Here is a 20,930-nt window from a genome sequence, read left to right as displayed (position 1 = left end):
ACTGGGTTGACAATGCAGAAAATCTATCTCAATTAGAGAGAATTAAATGCATTGTAATGAGATATAACCATAATGTTAGACTGTTCCTTCACACCAAATCTAATTTTCAAATGAAAATATTATCTGCCACCTGCCTGTGCTGATATCTATGTAAAATGAGCTTGCTAACACAGATGCAGTCACCTTATAAAAAGTAATCTGTCACAAACATGAGCCAGTGACCTGCACATGCCTGAGTGACTATGTGTAGGTCAGCCAGACACTATTTTCAAGGGTTTATTTAGGCTGCACATTTCAACCGTATGCACAAAACATTCCCACACGGAAAGACAATACATCTTCACTCATACCCACACTAATAAATCACAGAGGGACCACTAAATCAAGATTTAAGATATGAAGAAGGCATGATTTAAGGCAAAATTTACAAGATTTGCTCTATGTTTGACAAGTCTTTTCTGGGCCTCTTTTCACTACCAACTCACCAACTCATCAGCTCCTCTCCCTCTTGTTTTTCTAAGGTCTGCCTCCTGTTTACCTTCAAAGACCACACACATCTGAGGCAGTATGCTGCCATGACTGACAAGGTGGAGGTAGGTAAGATACAGTTTTTACCAAGCAGAACTTCAAGAGACATCCAGTAAAGCATAGGAGAGGCAGCCACTCAATCTGCAGCAACTTGGTCCGGAAAAAAAAAAAAAAAACGGACTAAGCTGCTGTCTGAGAAGTTTTGAGCTGGCAGTTTTTGAGCCTACATCCACCACTGTTAAAAAATTACAGGTATACAGGCTGACCCCCTCAACTTCTGTTTTCTGGGTCCAAGAGGTTGCATTCATGAGCCAGCTTTTGGAGCTGGTGCTATATTCAATTCAGCAGCCCCCATTTTCTAGGTTTTTCCTCCAGTCCTGAAGCAGGCAACACTAATCTCGAAGGGATAAGCTTCATAGCTGTTCAGTACTGCAGTTAATGTAGGTACAACAAAGATCTGTGGCACCACCTGAAATATTTAGTGTGCCACAGAAATCAGGACACATACTTTGCCATACCATGGGCTATAGCCCATAGATGAGAAATCCTATGACTAACACTGGGAGCCTGCAGTCTCAATCAAAAGAACAGTGAGATGATGGCAGTGTCTCAGCAGAACTGTTCATTCATACTCACATTAACACGCTGGCTGTAAACAGCGATGTCAGAACTCCAGCAGCTGTCTCCTGTGGTAAGCTGGAACCTGCTCCAAACATGGGCTATCAACTACAACATCAAAAACAGCATTACCTTACTACTACTGCTCCAGTGGCTATCATGGCTCCAATTCTAACCATCAATGCGATTGGAAATAGTGGGTCCTTAATTTCTGATAGGTGACCATGAACTGAGCCCCTAGGCATTCCCATGCACACATGAGGGGTGGGAAACCCAGAGCCTGGTGTCTGGCCAGTTCACTTTGATTCTGGATAGTGATCATGCTTGGGAGAGTATTTCATAGGAAGGATTTATCTCCTTATCAGCACTTACTGCACAACAGAAAAGGGTGCACGTGTTGAAAGAGGAAGGAAGGCAGGAAAGGCAGGAAAGAAGGAGGAAAGAAGGAAGAAGGCAAGACACAGAATTGTTTATAGTCCAGCAAAATGCAATCACTTGGTTCATATAGTCATTAATGGCACTTCTGAATGATACCTATACAAAAAGGTTCACCTTTCCATTCCTTTCATGGCTCCTCAAAGGCCTATTCATATTCCACTGCAGTCCATTTCATTTCATATTCCTTTAAGTGATCTGGCCACAGCCACTTATCCTCAAGAAGCTGACAGCAGAACAACATAAAATGCAGCATTTACAAGTCACAGACAGAAAGAAAACAAATGCCTTTCTAAGACAGAAAGCCTGTATGCTGTAGCATGGAACTACTTTATTGCTAAAAGTGCGAGAAGTGTGCTTAAATTTACAACAAAAGGTAACAAAATAATGAGGTTAGCAGCACTTCACCCAAGCTCCGCTGAGAATTATTCATACACTGAAGGGTACTGCCCTCTCATGTTAGCAGGAGCAGTTCACAGAGCTTGCCTGCTTTGACCAAGTCCTTCACAGCAGCTTCACAGAACAGCTAGAGGGGACCATTTTGGCATTGTGTCGGCCCTGGGGAAAAATCCACAAAATCCTAAATCAAATATGTTTCTTAAGTGCTTGGCTGATAAGGAAGAGGAAGCCTGGCTGATTACAGTTCAGTTTGGGAGCTCCTGCTGAAGAGAAGTCCAAAGTGACTGACAGCGGATAGTCAAAAGAAAGAAAAAAAAGGCTTGGGCTAGCAGCCATCTTAGCCAGAGCTAGTAGTTGAGTGTTAGGTAGCATATTCCAGAAGGAACATTTCACTGTTTGGCAGTAGTTCCAACAAAGTAGGCACCTGGCTTTAGCTGGTAACGTTAGTTGATGGATGCTCTGTCAGTGATGACCTGCTGCCACACACCTGTGTCAGATACATCATTGACATTATTCAGGAATATCCTCAGGGGAAAAGCTTGTGAACTCTTCTGTTTTCACCACTCTTGGTAACAGAGTATCACTTCTGAGATTCAAGCAATACCAGCTGAATGTTGACCCTCCTGTATTTCTGCAACAGGCAAGGGAAACTCTCATCTTCTTCCCGCAATCAAAAATACTCCTTTGAAAGTCTTGCTGAAGTCAGTTTATTCTGTAAACTTCACAATGGTGGAAGTAACTAGAAAATATTACTTTGCCAAGGTAGTTAAGTTTTATAACACATCTATGCCATGCATATGACCTCTTACATTAAATAACAACTTGGATACTAGATTCCTGATTACTAGCTAGGAAGAAAAGAGACACACTTGGAAGCCTGCAGAACTTTTAAGAGGATGTTGTCTTTCAGTGTATGGGCACAGAGTCCCTGAGAAGTCTGCCATGAATATTTCTAGGATTGAATGTCATCAGTTTTGAAAAGTGCAAAGGACATTACTGACACATGCAACAATAGTCAGAATAGGTCAGCCTATTTAACAACACGAAATGGTCAAGGGCTAACCTTGGACAAAGCATATGCTCTCTTCCTTCCACTGTTAAAGTTGTAACTTCCCTCTGAAGCACAGACAAGTTTATAATGCTTCTTCTGCATAAAAGGCTTATAGTCCATTGTCAGTCTAAGACTTTAAGTAGCCTCTAAACAAAATATTCAAATTAATTCTGAAAATAGGAAACTATTATCATCTTGCCATTTAACCAGTGAAAAATTTTAATAAGCTGTAGATTTAATTTTGCTGAATAAAACATATTTACAGTAGCCTTCTCTTGCTTTTGCTCGCTGGAGAAAGCCACATATGCTACCCAAAACTGAACTTGTGTTTGCTGCAAGAAAAAAACCAAAAGACAATCCTAAATGTTTCAAGAGGATTTTGCTGTGGAAAGTCATATTCAAGTCAAGTCTCACACCTTGGCATAAGGGCTGTTGAATACATTTGCTTCACTATACTTTGCACTCGATACCACAGCTGAGGTGACAAAATGGTGTCCACAGCAACAACACACAGATAAAACCCCAAAACTCTGCAACTTGCAGTTTTTAATCATAATTTAGCCCTTTTATGAATTTAGAAAGAAAACAAAACTGAATCTAACATGAAAAATTTTATTTTCATTTAAAATTTGACAGATCACAAATATTTTGTTTCTGATTTATGGTATCTAGCAATGCAAATGGGCAGAACAGCAGTGTTTAATGAGGAAAATGTTTCAATTTCATAGGTACTGAAGACATGTACTAGCACCAAGGACAACAGTTTGCATTCAGATAAAAAAAGAAATATTTTATAGCTAAGTTTTTAATATATGCTACTTTAGCTTTCTTTTCCTTGAAACTTACACCAACACAAGTGAATTTAAGGTTTTTCTTGGGGACAGCTAGAGTTGCCAAGATTATCAATTAAAATCTTAATGACTCTCTACTACTTATATCCAAGAGACTACAAATACTTCAGTTAAATCAATATTGCACAGTGGCATTCAGGTATTTAATGGTATATTAGTGGAAAACATTAAGAAAATGGACCAGAACGACCACAGCTGCTCAGGCAAATAAGTCCTGGTCTTGCCTCCGAGAAAATGAATATTCTCACGTCCAGCTTGGACTGAACAAGGTCTAGAACGTCCATCCTACTTGCAGATATGAAGCAGATGTGTAGCTACCCATATTAAATTTAAAACCCTGATTTCTGCATATTCTTTCTAGTATCAAATGGTTCTGAAGCTGCTACAAAATCTAAGGCTCTAAATCAACTGAAGTTATTGAGAGAGCTAAAACTGAAAATGTGGTTAACTTATGTTTTATATGGGTAGGGGAGAAAGGGAAATGATTTATACAACTCAAGGCCAGAAGTATGACAGCTGCACAAAATTGTATATGTTTCCATCATCACCTAATCACAGAAACATAGACTCATAGGACTGAAAGCTGACAAACATCCAAATTTTCAAAAAGGGCAAGCGGAATGACCCTGGTAACTACCTGCCTGTCAGTCTCACCTCAGCGCCTGGAAAAATTATGGAGATTATTCTGTGAGTTACTGAAAAATACCTGAAGGACAACACAGTAATCATTCACAGCCAGCATGAGTTCATGAGGGCAAAGTCCTTCTGACACCCATTCATGACAAGATTCTCCACCTCATCAATCAAGAGAAGTCAGTTGATGTAATCATCTTTCTGGATTTCAGTAGTCATCAATGCTGTCTTCCTTGGTGTCCTGGACAAAGCTGAATAAACACATCATCACAAATACAGCACCTGGCTAATGGGTTGGGCACAATCAGTGACAGTGAATGGGGAGACATCACGCTGGTGATCTGTCATTAGTGGGGTTCTACAGGGCTCCATTCCAGGCCTGGTGCTCTTCAATGTCTTCACAGATTACTTACATGCAGGATTTGGAGGCATACTAAGCAAGTTATATGCTTATATAACTATATATAATTCTCAAATATAATTATCTTGGGAGGTGTAATGATGCCAGGCACCAGTGAAAGCCACTCATTAACTTCCCCCTGCAGCTGGACAGAGGAGAGAAAATACAACAAAGAGTTCAGGGTTGAGATAAGAATCAGGAGAGACCCCTCATCAAATACAATCATTGGCAAAAGAGGATCAACTCAGGGATATTAAGTGAATTTATTACTAATAAAAAAAATCAGAGCAGGATAAGGAGAAGTAAAACAAGCCCCTTGAAACCACCTTCCCTCCACCCCTCCCTCCTTCTCAGCTCTACCTCTTACCCCAGCAAGGCAAGGAGACATGGAGTGGGGGTCATGATCAGTTCACCTCCCGTGGCTTCTCCCGCTGCTCAGGAAGAGGAGTCACTCCATTGCTGCACCACTGGTCCCCTCCCACAGGAGACACTTCTCTGTGAACTTCTCTGATCTGGCTCCATCTCATGAGCAGCAGCTCCCTGCTGCAGTGTGAGCCCACAGGGACAGTCCCAGGGGCAGTTGTCCTCCCCAGATTGCTGCAGCACAGGTCACTCTTCCACTCAGCCTCAAGGACAGGCTGCTCCAGCACAGGAGCAAGGCCCTCTTTCCACAGGTCTCCCACAGGATCACAGCTTCCTCACAGACATCCACCTACTTCTGTGGGGGCTCCTGCATGGGATGCAGGTAGATCTCTACATCCCCAGGACCTCCATGGGCTGTAGGGACACAGCTGCCTCACCATGGTCCTCACCACAGCCTGCAAACAAATTTCAACTCCAGCACCTGGTGCACCTCCTCACTCTCCTTCTCCACTGACCTTGTCGTCTGCATAGTTTTCCTCTCACATGTTCTCACCCTGCTCTCCTCTGGCTGGAATTAAAACTGAGCAACAACTTTTTGTTTATCTTTCTTCTTAAATGTGTTTGTTATCACAGAGGCATTATCACCATTTCTAACTGGCCCATGTTTGGCCAGCAGCACGTTTATCTCTGTAGACACCAGGGATCGACCCTGCTGAATAGAGTGGAAGCTTCTAGCAGCTTCTCACAGAAGCCACCCCTGTAGCATGCCCTCTTACCAAAAAACAATGCAAAGCCAATACAGGACAAAAGAAACTGAGGGTGAATTGTTCAGACAAGACGGTGAGGCAATATAATTATCTCGACAGAAAATGGCAAATCTGCAAGAAAACAAAGTTCTTTTTACCATTAACTGCAGCTACAGTGAAATAGGCTTAAAATGACTAAATCCAAGATTTAGATTTCATATCAGGAAAAGCAAAATTAAAGATATGATAGAAAGGACAGTTAAACTGCGAATTAAATTTTACCACTTATCTGAACAATCTTCTTACTGGGAAGTGTACTACTAACTTTCAGAAACATGACAAAAAAATGCTAATGTATATATGTCTGCTTTGATTCACCAAGTTTAATTTATGTCTCGTAAAACTGTGTTTTCTGTTTAGAAAGATGAGAGGTCTTTGGACTCTATCAGAGCACAGAATAAAAATGACTGTGTTTGGTCTGAAGAGAAATCCACACAGTCACACACCTCATATTGGACAATGACCAAGGCAGGTAAAAGGAGTAGTATCAGTGCAAACATATTCCTCATGAAATCTCTCAAGTTTCAAAACCTGGCATCTAGACCTTTCAATAATGTAAAGTCTTGAAGAAGTTTAATTAAGATTCCTCATAAATGCCATTTACCTTACCTCCAGGCTTTTTGCTGGATTTATTTTCTTTTTTTAAGAAAAAGCTGTGGAAAGAATAAAGAATTTGTTTCATAAAAATGAGTACTTCTTTATGCAATGCAAGATCCAATCAGCTGTCAACTAACACTGACTTTTCTTTAAAACATGAGCAATGAAATGCTTGAGTGAGAACATGTACTGTTTCATCCTCTGTCTTTATGGACCAAGTTTTCTGAAGTTAGCATGAATGAGTCTTTTTTTCTATGAAACTGGGTGATTAGGGAAGAACATTGATAAACACAGTGCCCATTACCTAGGTTGATATTAATAGGTATCAAAAAGAACTCTGGCATAACTTTTGAACTCAGATTGTGCCGTATGTCCAATCTGAATTTCGCTGGACGCAACTTCATTCACATCCATTCTGCCCTTTCACTGGTCAGCACAGACATCAGCATCTCTCACTCTGCTGCCCTCTTGCCTGCTGCCTTCTCTTCTCCAAGCTGAACAAAGCAGTAGTTCTCTGTCCTTCTCATACTGTGATGCTCAAAACAGAGCAGAGCAGGAGAAGCCCCTCCCTCATCCGGCTGCATCCCAGGACACGGTCGGCCTACCTGGCTGCCAGGACACTGCTGACTCATGTTCAACCTGCCATTAACTCCAATCCCCAGATATCTTTCTGCAGGGCTGCTCTTCAGCCTCCTGTCCCCCAGTCTGTATGTATTATCTCGTTGCAGCTGGAGAATCCAGCATTTGGTCTTTATTAGATTTCATACTCCTGGTGATTATCCTAGTCTAGGATAATCTTCAATCTTCATACACCTACATACACCTAGATTATCCATAGTCTACTCAGATCTCTCTATAACGTCTCTCTACACTTGAGGGAGTCCAGGTGCTCAGATAAGATTAATTGCAACAGCAAATTTACTTAATGTGCCTTTGATTCATATGTCCAGATCACTTAGGAAAACATTATTATGCTTTGCATTTTGTGCAAAACATACTGCCATAAGCACTGAAAAGGCTTACGTCAAAAACATAGGCTCATATTTTCCCAACTGAAGGAAGCAGGAAATTACATGAAAAAGATTTCATGATTTAAGAACCTTCCTTGTAGCTTGTAATAAAATCTTAAATTTACTCATCCATCCTGATAATACCTCAAAGAAATCTTCTTGTTTAATTGTTTCTTAAAATAAGAATGTTTCAAGATAGAAGTTGAGTGCAAGCCGCTTGGAAATGGCAAGTAATTGTGGACAGGGAAAAATCACACAAAAATCTCATCAGAGGACACCACTCCAGAGAGTTGGATCAATTCTGCAGGGGTTTAAGAGTTAACAATTTGGAACACCATCATCAATAGTACCACGAAACAACAACCACAGCAAACAGAAGTCTACCCTGAAACTGTGAAGCAGTCCACTCATATTGGGTCTTTTGAGACTCAAGTTTTTCAGTTGGCTTACGTATTAAAAGATTGTTCCAGGCTCCTACTGGTCAACATGAAAAATAAAAATGCTTTCTGCCTCTTCAGTCATATGGATTTCTTATGCTCGGACCCATTCATGGTATCACAGGGTGCCTGCTCCATTATCCTAACAATGCAGTGAACTAATACATTCAGATTTGATCAGGAACTACATATTCTTGTACAAGTTGGGCCTCAAATTACACTAGTGAAGGAAAAAAGTCACAAAGTCCTAACAGTAATAGATTTGCTGTAATAGCTTTAATACTGTAAAAATTGTAAAAGTATCTTATAACATTTTTTTTCAATCTTCCAAGATTTTTCTCCATATTCCATTTTCTGTCTTCAGAAATTCAAGTTATAGAAGAAAGCTAGCCTCTCTCAGTTTATTTCTCATTAAACTTGGGCTATCTCCTATCTTCAAGGAGCTTTAGAACAGCTCACATTCTTTACTGGCCTATTAATATTTTAGTTCAAATGGGGATAACATTTTCCATACACAGCTACTCAGTTAAACATTTCATAAATATTTGTCTTCATCTTTTTAATCTTGATTTTTATAAAATTTTAAAGTGATAAATAAGCTTGATATAAAGTTCAGTTCAGTTTATGCATGGGTTGGTTACTGGCATCTGCAGTGGCATATTCTTTTCCAAATTTTTAGAAGTATGTTACAACAGCTCCAAGAACAGCTTTCTGCACATAGTTGGAAATGGTACTGATAGTGTTGTACCTGTCAAGAGGGGATGTCCATAACTCACAGCTGCAATTTCCAACTGTTAAGACCATGATATACAACACCATGATTATTTTTTGACTAAGTTTGTGTCTGCAAATGCAATGAGAACCAATTCAGCTACTAAAATTAGATTCAAGCTGAATAAGGCCCAGGAAGCTTGCTCCATCAACTACATGGTATTTGACATATCAGAAATCAAAACTGTTTCAATTTATAACCAATTATATGATTGCTTTATAGATGCTTCACACGTAAATAGAGCCTCATAATTTTGGAGGCAAGGATAAAAGAAGTCTAAATAAAATTTTTGAGAATATTTGTGGTTGGATTTTTTCCCCACCAAAAAATTTGCTTGGAAACATAAATAACCTGCTCCATTTTGTTTTATCTGCAGAAAAACATCAAGGTTTACCTGCAGCACATACAAGAGCTTAAAGACTGATTGCATTTCCAGTGATTTTAACTTGCTTAAACAGTTCAAATACTGTGCATAACAAGCACAACACGTCCTCAGGGTGGGTCAAAGTCCAAAGAAGAAAGATTTTACAGGTACAAATTCTAGGATGTCAGGAAGACAGTCTGTATTTCTGAAAGATTTCAAGTATATTTAGTTTAACACTGACAGTCCCCTTGATATATACTTTGCCTTCTATCATTTACTGTTTTCTCACCTTGCAGTCTACTACCCTAAAACCTATTCTTTACTATGTCTCCAGATTCCTCAACTAAGCAGCTCCAAGAATTAGTGCTGTGTTTTCATTTCAGTTTTATCTTTAAACATAAGCAGAAAAAGTTAGATACAACAGGACACAAAATAAAGACTTGTGTTTATTGTAAATACAATCTATTTCCCAGCTGTGTGTGGCACATCACCGGCCATAGGTAAAAATTACCCTGGGAGGCTGATTTGACCTCATCTGAGCTGTTACTATATCAAGAAGGTTTCAACATAACAAATCAGCCAGTAGAGGTAAAGAAAATCTACAGCAGACTCCCTCCCCACCCAGTCACTGTAGGAATAACCTCAAAGAAAAGTATTCCAATTTTGTTCAAACACCAAGAGGATGAAGAATCAGGAAAAATTATTCCCCTTTCTCTGTAGCCCACAACTTTGGCACTTTGAGGATACAGTCACACCCAGCAATACTGCTGTAGCAACTTTATGCCTTGATATTTATGGATATATGGAATTAGCAACAAATATACATTAATTATAAACTAGAATTTTAACATTTTTGTCTACATTATCAAAGTTACAGTGGAAACTGCAACACATTAAAAAACGTATATCTTCCAGGTTTTAAAGACTGTTCTAATAATTTTTGTGGGCCTAGACAAAAATTAAATATAACTGCTGTATGTCAACTACATTCATGTGAGTATTACCACACATTTCAGCAACAGCTGCTTCTGATGCCAATGTTTCATTTTAGAGTTACAGAACACTTAGAATTTTTCCAAAGGCTAATCCCTGTTTCACTACAGGTCTGAATACTGACAACATGTGGATTACACCACAACACCCTAGTCACTGAACCACATCTGCTCATACAAGCTGAAGATAGACCTCACGAAAAATTAACTCAACAGTTGCAATCGGGAGTCTTAACAGCAAGAAGATGTTGCAATACCATGTTTTACATAATTATATTAATATCTCAAGTATCCTTAAAATGTATAATGTTGGAGTATCACAGTAAATGCTAGGAACACTGTAAACACATTTTATTTTTTCACTGAAGTTTACACAAAACATGTTAATTCAGCTTTTTAAATTCTCAACACAGAAGGCAGTAGTTTGGCTTTTTATTGGTAAACAATAAATCATCTCCTCAATTAAAATCAAGTTCAAACAATTCAGAGAAGTCCACTGTGGCTATATTTATTTACAATTTAATATCAGAAGAAAAAATTAACATTCCAGGTTACTGTAGAAAAAAAGTGTATACCATACTTAATGGCATACAAGATTTGTAACAAGCAAAAAACAGCCTGTTTTACAAGTAATCTCCCTTCCAAATAGGTTTTTTATCTTAGTGCAGTTAGTATTCTCTCCCCATAGGCTATACATTGAGAATCTCTATATACAAAAAAGATACAACAAATTGATACATTACTTATTGCAAGATATTAAGGATGCCATAAAATACACAAATTAAATTAGTTCCCCCCACTCGCATACCCTCTTGCTTCTTATTTCTCCCATGAAGCAGTCTCCTTCTCTGGTTCTAAGATTAAGTTCTTTCACTGAAAGGCACGTACTTCTCTACAACAGAAGAAACAGATGCATTAATCTGAAATGCCCTGTTTCAAGGTGAGTTTAGCCTACATTTTTAAAGATCACACATTATGAAAGAATCCAGAGAGAAATGACATTTTATTATTAAAATTGACTGGAAAAACTCTTAGTTACCATATTACTGTGAAGCAAAGTGCCATAAACCCACATTCATTTAACCTTTCCAAATACAGAGACAACTCACTTACAAAAATATAAAGGGATTTACCATGAGAATATGTTTTTGAACTGTCAACGCTCCCGAGTTCCTACTGAAACTCTGGCAAGTCTTGGTAGCATTCCAGTTACAGAATACTGTAAGAAAATAAAGTAAATTCTTCCCCTTGTGCCTTGCAGCACTGAGCAAGCAGTTTCTGCGTGAAGTCATTCAATGAGGATTGCAAACTACTAGTATGATATAATTTTGAAAAGCAAAGATGTAGTATTAGAATACTGTTCCTCAGACAGCATGTGTGTAAAACTGTATTGTGAGAGACCAAGGGCTAGAATTTCACACTTGGGCATTTAATAGTAAGCTATTGAGCAAAAATAGCTAAATAGAATAGGCTAAAAACCTACTGTTTTGGTAAACTGCCCCAAACATCAGCAGCACAGAGACTAGTGACATGGGTGATGATGACAGTGGGAATATACTTAAATTGTGTCTATGTTACAGCTCAGGGCACTGGGGACCTTTTTTCATACAGTTCTGAAAGAAAACAGCAGCTCTTGAAAGAAGTAATGTATCTGGACACCAGTATACTAACACTACTGTGGTGATTTTTAGGAGAGAAGCTAGTTTCTCTGTCTAGTTCTGCGAAGGGTCTAATACAGTTACCAGCTAACCCAAAATCAGACTATAAGGATTTCTAATATAGGCATACTATTTTGTAGAATATCATCTTAAAAAAAGCTCGACTGCTTCAAACAACAAAAATTAAAGCAAACCGAGTGCCACTACAGTCTTTTAACAGGTTCCAAAGAAATTAGGAAAAAAGACATATTTTTATATATAAAACAATAATTTTATACATACATACATACATACATATATATATACCAAAACTTGACTATTTTGATGTCAATAACAAATGCAAATGAACACAGAAATAAGAATTGCCTGTAACTGCATTCAGTTTTTTGGTGCCTTCTGTTATGAGTTGCAAGGGAAAGAAACTTAAGCACTAAGTAAGACTCAATTGTTGAGTCTAAGTTAAGTAAAACTGCAACTGTTCTTCACTTAACAAAGCACTAAACTCAAAAACCTACTAAAAGCTTCTCTTCCTTGTTCCCACGCTCTAGGCCTGGCTATATATTTAAGCTACCTTTAAAAATCCCAATCAACCATACCTCTGAATTACTACAAATGTCAGAACAAAGTGTAATGACATCTCCCGAGAATATGCATCACTTTCATGAAGTTGTCCTCAGCACCAAGTTGTCTTTGCTTACTTAGGCATTTTGTACTCCCTTTGGTCATTGTGCTCAAGCAGTAACATGATGACTGATTATTAAGCTTCAATGCAGATGCAAACAAGTTGAAACAAGGGGTAATAAATTAAGAAGCACATTCTCAATCAAGATTTTAAAAAAAATGAAATAATTCAAGTACTCTAATTTTCAAACTACCCTCCCAGCAATGACTTATCTTTGCAAAGTTTGAACACCATTTTATACAGCTGTTTTACAGAGATTTGTGGATTGTTCAGCACTGCTTTTAACCTACACATGAACACTATTTCAAAATAAAAGGTAGCTCTTAAAATTTTAAGTTCTCCACATAAAAGAGAACACAGGAAGATATCAATATACAAAACCAGAGAAAATTCACTATTTTCACTAAATTTGACTGAAGTCCTTGTTTTCCTGAGTTTCCAGTATCAAAACAAGGATTTCAATAATTTAGACACATACTTTCAGAGTGCTATTGAAACAACAGTTTAGATACTTCTACAATGAAATACTTCAAAAAAATTTTCTTCTCCCTCAAGATAAAGTGTTTAGGGAAAAGGCAGGAAGAAAAATCAGAAACATGCTCTCAGAAACTTAGAATTGTGTAATACTGTTTGTTAATGATGACTAGCTATAAATCCATTTTACTTCCTACTAAAAAACATAGTTGATCCTCCTGTAAATAAGCAGTATCATGTATCTGAGTATCATGTTAACTGGTCATCAAATACCTCAAAACGTCTAACAAGTATCCTGAATTACAACAGAAGCTAAAAGATTTAAAGCAGACATTGAGGGAATTCCTGGGTATAATGTGACAATTGCCTATCACATTTTACATATGTATATTTATGTGTGTGTGTGTGTGTGTGTGTCTGTGTGTGTATACATACACTGGAAAAAGACTAGTAATATAGCATAATGTTAAATGTCGCATAATTCTAAAATACAGAGGAATGCTATGTGGAGATACTCTAGCTACTTTAATCTAGTGTATGGGGGAGAAAAAAATCAAAAGAGGCTTTGACTTATGAAAAAAAATTAAATCAGAAAGATTCTCATTAAGGAGACAAAGCAGACTGAATCTTTCTTTTCAAAAGTTCCTCTTGATAAATGGTAGAACACCTGACTTACTACTCCAATACTTTTAATTCATTTGAGCCATCATGTATTGCATTCATCAAACTGTCTTGCTTGAGATTTGAATCTGATTTCACATTAAATGTGAATCAATTACTTGCTGTTACTGGAAGAATTAATCTGATCTCTTCTGACAGTCTTCACTATGAACTATGACAATCCCATCAATTATTTTACTGTATCTTTGCATGTGCAATGTGATGGCATTGCTCAATAAGGAAAAAATATAAGTGTGAACTGCATAAATTTAATTGATTTGAATTTGATCATGTTTAAAGACACTAAGGAAACAGAATAAAAGTTAAACACAATCAAGAAATACAACAAAATTTTCCTGTATCTACAAAGATTCAGAGTAGCTTAAGAATGTGAATTTTTCAGTGCAGCAGTACCGAATGTAAAACGTGGTGCAGGATCATCATCAACTAACTGCTGACTACTTTAGCAATAAGAAAGCAGAACAAAGCAAAGCTGCTTGAAGCAGAACTCATAGGTGAGAATACACAAGAAAAACTGGAGCCTTCAAATTAGGAAAAAAAAAAGAAAAAAGACAGGTAAAAGCTAGTTGTTGACTTAACATTAGCTTCAATGACACTGTATTTGTAACAAAAATATCCTACCTTCCTCTCCATTTCTCTGGAACTCACATGTTGAAGACAAATGGTGTTTATCTTCTTGCCCACTAAATTCTTGCCCATTTAAAATTCAAGTGATCTTGACATCCCTTCTCCAACTACACATATGAAACACAGTAGTGAGCTTTCTCAGAGAAACTGCTTATCACCCACACTCCTTCAGTTCTATAAGTACATTCAGGTTCTAAATACAAACCTTCGAGGATGGCTGGCATCAAATAGCGTATCATCATCATCATCATCTTGTTCTAATGGGGTCAGCTCCATATTTTCTATGTTTGTATCCAAAACTCCATATCTTCGGGTTTTTCTGTTTTGCCTTCTGAGCCTGAAAAGTATTTTAAAATATTCAAGTAATGTAAATCTTTCCTATTTTCTGATTCAATAATGTAAAATACTGCTATACTGATACTTTGTGTAAGTTTCTAAAATTAATGATAAGTGTACACACTTAGCTCTATGAATTTAGAGGTCAGAAAATTCTAAATGTCAACAGTTTTCATTAATTGATTAAGGCCATTAAGAGTGTCCTGTTTTGTGCAGGATTAATGTAGTGAATACAAAATGGCATTTAGCATATAAAAGCCACATAAAAATACATCATACTTCTAGCATACTTCTACTAAGAAAAAATTGCCTTGCTACATATTCTCTATGTGTCTTATGCATTTATAAAAAACAGCTGATCAAATCAGGCAGAAACCAAACAAAGCAATAGCAAAGCTGTAACTTGTAACACAAGTCACGGTTGACACTAGAAATTTTTATTATCATTTGTGAAGAATTTTATAGACATCAAGTTTAAAAAATCATCTATAATTACACTTTAGAAAAAGACATCTTGTAGAGCCAATGTCTTGTATGCTTCACAAAGCACGGAAGGAAGAGGCAGTGACTGATGTTTCAGGATTAAGGCACAGTGCTTATCACAGAAAAGCAGACTGTCTGCATCTGGTTTTCTCACTCTCCACAGCTTTGCTGCATGGGCCTGGGTCCCGTGTGCATCACCTACAAAATGAACCATTCCATTTGGCTTTCCAGAAGTACTCTTTAACCCATGGAACAAGCCTTGCTCAAGTTCCAGAACTCAGACCAATAGCCACTCACCAAACACTGTGCAAAGGCACATTTACAGAATGCTGACAGAGTCACTTTCAGTAACTGGCAAACAACTACGTGAAAGCTATAGGACATAAAAAAAAAGAATTTGTGTCTAGATACTTAGTGCTAAAAGCAAAGGTCATTCATTTAGAAACTCCAGAAGTTACAAGCTAGGTGCCTACAAAACATGTTTACAACATTTAGGAACTTCAACACAGAATATTTCTGAGCTACTAAAAAAAATATGAATATACTATGATACTATAGTACTGCTATCAGATTATGTATAATACATTATACTATTGTATACTGTGCATTCTGACTTCTCTGTCCCACATTTAGGCACCATTTTTACTTTCTTGTAAGAGATATAAAATACAATGCTGAGATTCTCAGCTTCAAATTCTGTCCTGAAACCCAAGTGTACTTAAACAACCTGTTTAAATACCCTTCTTGAAAGAACACACAACAGCATTCAATCTTGGTTAAGCTTTTCACTACACTCCAATGTATAAAACATATTTCCTTTTGAAATGGAGTAGCAAAAGTAACATTGTAAGAATGAGAAAGAGATAAAGTACATACCCTTCTTCCAGGTTCTCCAATTTCTAATGTTATAAGAAATAATCAACATGACCATTTCCTCCACTTTCAATTATGATATGAAAATGCAGCAATTGTTCCCCCAGGCATTTAAGTGCTTTAGCCCAGAACAAAATTGCCAACTTTTTCATTTAAAGCTAAGGCTAGCACCAAAACTAAAAATTTCACCTTTCACTTCAAGACAAAGTCCTTTCCATGTTCTTAATTTATTTCATCTGTTCTTAACTCTTCAATACAGAAAGAAGCCACACACTTCAAAGCACCAGGTTAAAAAAAATTCTAAAACTTTTAAGATGACAGTGTGATGAAAATTAGGGTTGTTTCTTACATATTGTACCTTTTGGTTTTCACTACAGTAGAAGCTAAGCAATTGAGACTATGACAAGCATTGTGGATATCCTAGCAGACAATAAACTTTTAAAACACAACAAAAATATGAAATAAAGAAGAGGCAGTACATGCTACTCGTAAAGTCAGTATTTCTACCAATCTTACTTTACATTATACCTTTTTTCCTTAATGGGTTAAAACGGAAAATGAGTAGCTGTGATTTGTGAGTGACCTAAGACAGTCATAGCAAACATCTAGATAATTGCAGGTAATTGCATTGTAGATAATGCAAAAAGAACTTCTCACAAAGCTGGCACAGATTTTAGATTCAGGCAAATCTTGTTGAAAAAGGATACACTAATCACTTGCGACTCAAACCCTTCTCTATGTAAGACGGAGTTAAAAACCTACAGTACAGGAGTACTGGAGATGCTCACACAACATGCATCACAGCCATGCCTCTAAAGCAGTGTCCTGACTGTCAACAAAAATAACTTAAAATCTTTTATGCTGTGACTGACAACTGCTCAGTTGGAAGGGACCTATGACTACTACTGACTCAGCCTGATCAATCCAAAATCTAAAGCATGGTACCATGGGTATTGTCCAAATGCCTCTTAAACACTGAGCCCCTTTCTAAGAAGCCTGTTCCAGTCATTGACCACCCTACCAGTAAAAAATGCTTCCTAATGTCCAATTTTTACCTCTCTTGGTGCAACTTTGAATCATTCCCATGCACCCTATGGATGGATCTCAGCAAGAAGGGGTAAGTATCTCCTTCCTCAGGGACCTACTGGGAGCAAGGAGGTCACCCCTCAGACTTTGCCTTCTCCAATGTAGACAAACCCAGAGTACTCAGCTGCTCCTTAGAGGACAGGCCTTCCAGCACTTCCACCAGCTTGGTTGCCCTAGTCTGGTTGTATTTAAGTGCCTTAGTAACCTTACTGCACACAGTTACTCACAGGAAGGCCATGACAATGCTGAGTACAGTTGGACAATCTTGACTGTTTGTGCTGTGTGAGGTGCATCCAAGGGTGAAGTTTGCCCTCTTGGCTGCCAGGGCACATGTTGGCTCACACTGAGCTTGCTGCCCAGCAAGGAGGTCCCCCAGCACCCTGAGATCCCTCTCTGTATGACTACTCTGCAGTCACTTCTCTCCCAAGTAAAACTAGTGTCCAGTTCCTGTTCCAGCTGCAAAGCCCAGCATTTGTTCTTGTCAAATGTCCTGCCACTGGTAATTGCCCAATGCTCCAATCTATCTAGATCCCTCTGCAAGCCCTCTTGCATGTTGAGAGAGCCAACTGCACCACTCATCTTGGTGTCATCAGCAAAGTTTCTAATGGTGCATTCAACTACTGTCTCCAGATAAGAGTATTCAGCAGAGCTGGCCCTTGAACCGAGCGCTGATGTGCAACACTGGTGACAGGGTGCCACCCAGATGCACCCCTCCTTACTACAACCCTATGAGCCCTGTCATTCAGTTATCTCTTTTACCAGTGCACCACTAATTTGCTCACCCCACAACTGGAGAGGTTGTCCAGACAGCTACTGTGAAGAACAGCATAAAAAGCTGTTCAAAAAAGCCCTACTAAAATCCAGAAACACTACAGTCACTTTCTTCCCTTTATCTGCTGGGTAGAAAACCTGGTAGAAAGTTTGCAAAAAGTTTTTATGTTTTAACAAGATATGTCTTCATGCCAAGGAAACCTATCCAAAAAATGGGTTGTTAGCACTTTATCTTTATATTTCTTACATAACCACTACAAAAACATTTCAGTTACAAGTTCGAATTCAAAAACATACACTTTACCTATTCCAAATTTCAGAAGCAAGATGCAGCAGAATTACAGAATAATGTCAAGTGTTAAGCTCCTAGTTTACAGTAGCACCTAGAAGACAGCGCTCCAGTTGCAAATGCAGAACAGCATCCTACTGCCAAAACCAGAATACTGGGTAGTTACCACTCATCCAGAAAATAATGGTAATAGATGATAATTTTCCTCTCCAGCTCCTGTAATGACAGACTTTTTATCTATTTATTTATTTATTTGGCCTTTCCATAGTATTACTCACATCTCCAAACCCAACGGGCTGGTGTTACAAGACACACTGAGAAGTGCCCTCAAGGCTTCTCAAGAGTGATTTATAAAACATATGGAAAAATCAAAATGTCCTAGTTTACTTGGACTGTATATCTGAGTACATGACATACACAAAACAGTCATTCAACTGCCTTTCTAAACTATATGATGCAGGTACTAGACACAATGGGTGCATCTAAATGAAATGAAAAGGACATGGAGAACTTGCTCCATAACTGAGGTGCCTTATGCATAATCATACATTTGGGCCTCGCTCTGAAGAATCAAAGTCATTAAAGCATGAGAGAGAGAGAAGTAATACTACCAAGACAAAAAAAACACAAGAAGTGACAAAAACTGTACTTAACTGCAAAAGCATATCAAGTTATGTGGAGAATAGTTTCCATGAGAAACATAAAGGCTAAGTAGTAGCAAGTTTTATAGGAGCCCTTTCCGTAAAAAGACACAAGCGGAGGAAAAGAACAACTTTGTAGTTTAGCAATACAGAAGTTTGCAGACTGGTCAAGAATCACATTTTTGAATAAGAACATACAAAATAAATTTAGGTGGGCTGACAGACGCCAGCAGCGTCGAGTTCACAGGGAGAGCACAGGAGGGAGTCGAGAAAGGCCCAACAGTGATGTGCGATTCTCGGTGATGCGGCTGAGCCGCCCGAGCTGCTCCCCACCCACACGGGGAGGCGGCACCGGAGCTGCCCGGCGCACTCGGCCGCCATTCGCCAGCCCCTCAGCAGCCCCGGCCGCGCAGCTGCGCCCCCCGCGCCCGCTCCCCACCCTCACCGCACGGTCCGGATGACGAAGTAGACGATAAGGGCGGCACTGGCCAGCACCAGCACGGACAGGGCGCGCTGGGTCATGGGCTGGCCCTGCTCGGGCGGCGCTGACACCTCGGCCAGGCGGCTGCTGCTGCTGCTGCTGCTGCTGCTCCGCGTGGCGGCACCACCGGCCTCCTCCGTGGGGCGCAGGGAAGCGGTGGCGGCGTCTCGGGGCCGCGGGGCCGCAGCCTCCCCGCAGCCGGCGGCCTCCAGCAGCCCCCGCCACAACCGCAGCGGGCCCCGCAGGAGGCGCGGCAGCGCCGGCGGCTGCATCTCCCCCCGCCTCCCGCCCAGCGCGGCCGCGCAGCGCGGTCGGGCCCCGCCGCCGTCAGTGCGGCCGCCGGAAGCGGAAGCCGTTCCACTGCCTCTCCGCGCCGCTCCATCCCTTTCGTGGGCGACACCCTTTTTCTGTGGTTGGTCAGTGGCCCTTGGGCGCGAGTGAGGGGCCACTTGGAATGTCACAAATTTAAGGCGGGGTACTTCTTTTTTTTTTTTAACCAGTCCTCTGTTTTACCCTGATTCTATGTACAAAAGAACAGAAATTTTATACCTGACTTCAGTGAGAGCAGAAATTTTAAGGAAACTTCCCAAAGTGACCATTTATGAGCTTATCTGGCAGCCACTTCCCCACGGCAGAGCTGTCCCTGCTGACACCGAAGCTGCGGCCCCGGTGGCCCGATGTGTTCCCGCTTAGCTCGCCGCACACCCCGCTCGCACAGCCAGCAGTCTCAGATGTCTCGTTCATCGAATGTGCAGCACCACAGAAACAGCCCGAGCTGCTCCTCCGATGCCACCGAATCACCAGCAGCAGATAAGCAAAACGATTCTCAACAATAAGCAAAAAGATGTTTTGGAAATTGTCAGGTCCTGAAAACTCTTAATTTTTGCTTCAGCTGTGGTCCAGTTGTTATAGATACAGTTTATGTTGTTGGCTTTTCGCAAATATTAAGATGAATGTTATGTGTATAAGAATAAGAAATTTTGTTGTATTAATATAGTTTTCTTTATTTTTGTTATTGATGAAATTTAGAAATAGTAGTATAATACATATATGTTAGGTTATGGCATAGTATTAAAATAAAAACTGCCTTTGTTTGTATAACCTAAAGACTGAAGAAAAAATAGCTAGAGACTCCTGCATTTGTAAACTATCTTATCCAGATGAAGACAGCAGTGACCAGAGCTCTGGGGGAGGAATTTATTGCATTCCTGGTATCAGAGAATGTAAATCTCAATGGCGCCAAGAAGATTGTATCAATTGTATTGGGTCATATAGAATCACATACAAATAATGGAAAAACAGTGATATGTTAACATATTAACAAGTTAACAAGCTTAGTGATTCATTAATTGAGAAAACAGACTCAAAATCTTGTGTCACACAATTAGTCTGAATTTGGAAAGTGTAAAACCAATTTAAGTAGCATGTGAGTCATTAAACTATTACCTGTCTCCCCCTTGAAAAAATATAGGTCTTTTAATGGGAATAATGTTTCAGATTATACCAACAACAGATTTTGCTGAAGGTGCTGGAGAGATGGAGCATATGAATAAGCTTCTGTGATGGCTTTTTATGAGCTTTATGACTTTGAC

The 20,930-nt window shown here is 39.2% G+C and overlaps 1 protein-coding gene across 1 annotated transcript; it reads right to left on the bottom strand.

Moving 5' to 3' along the window:
• Positions 1-9,692: 9,692 nt before the first annotated feature.
• FAM174A (family with sequence similarity 174 member A) lies at positions 9,693-19,610 on the bottom strand. Its single transcript, XM_014261912.2, has 3 exons — positions 19,303-19,610; positions 14,584-14,715; positions 9,693-11,148 (listed from the first exon to the last, which is right to left on the bottom strand). Exons 1-3 carry the CDS (start codon positions 19,608-19,610, stop codon positions 11,127-11,129), a joined length of 462 nt encoding a protein of 153 aa, XP_014117387.2. The 3' UTR covers positions 9,693-11,126.
• Between the last annotated feature and the right edge of the window lie 1,320 nt (positions 19,611-20,930).

Source organism: Pseudopodoces humilis, chromosome 4 (assembly GCF_049639895.1).
Source record: "Pseudopodoces humilis isolate 2021_Gansu_Grassland_sample_001 chromosome 4, ASM4963989v1, whole genome shotgun sequence".
Taxonomy (NCBI): domain Eukaryota; kingdom Metazoa; phylum Chordata; class Aves; order Passeriformes; family Paridae; genus Pseudopodoces; species Pseudopodoces humilis.
The sequence above is the reverse complement of the archived record's forward strand: the minus strand, read 5'-3'. Positions and strand labels throughout refer to the sequence as shown.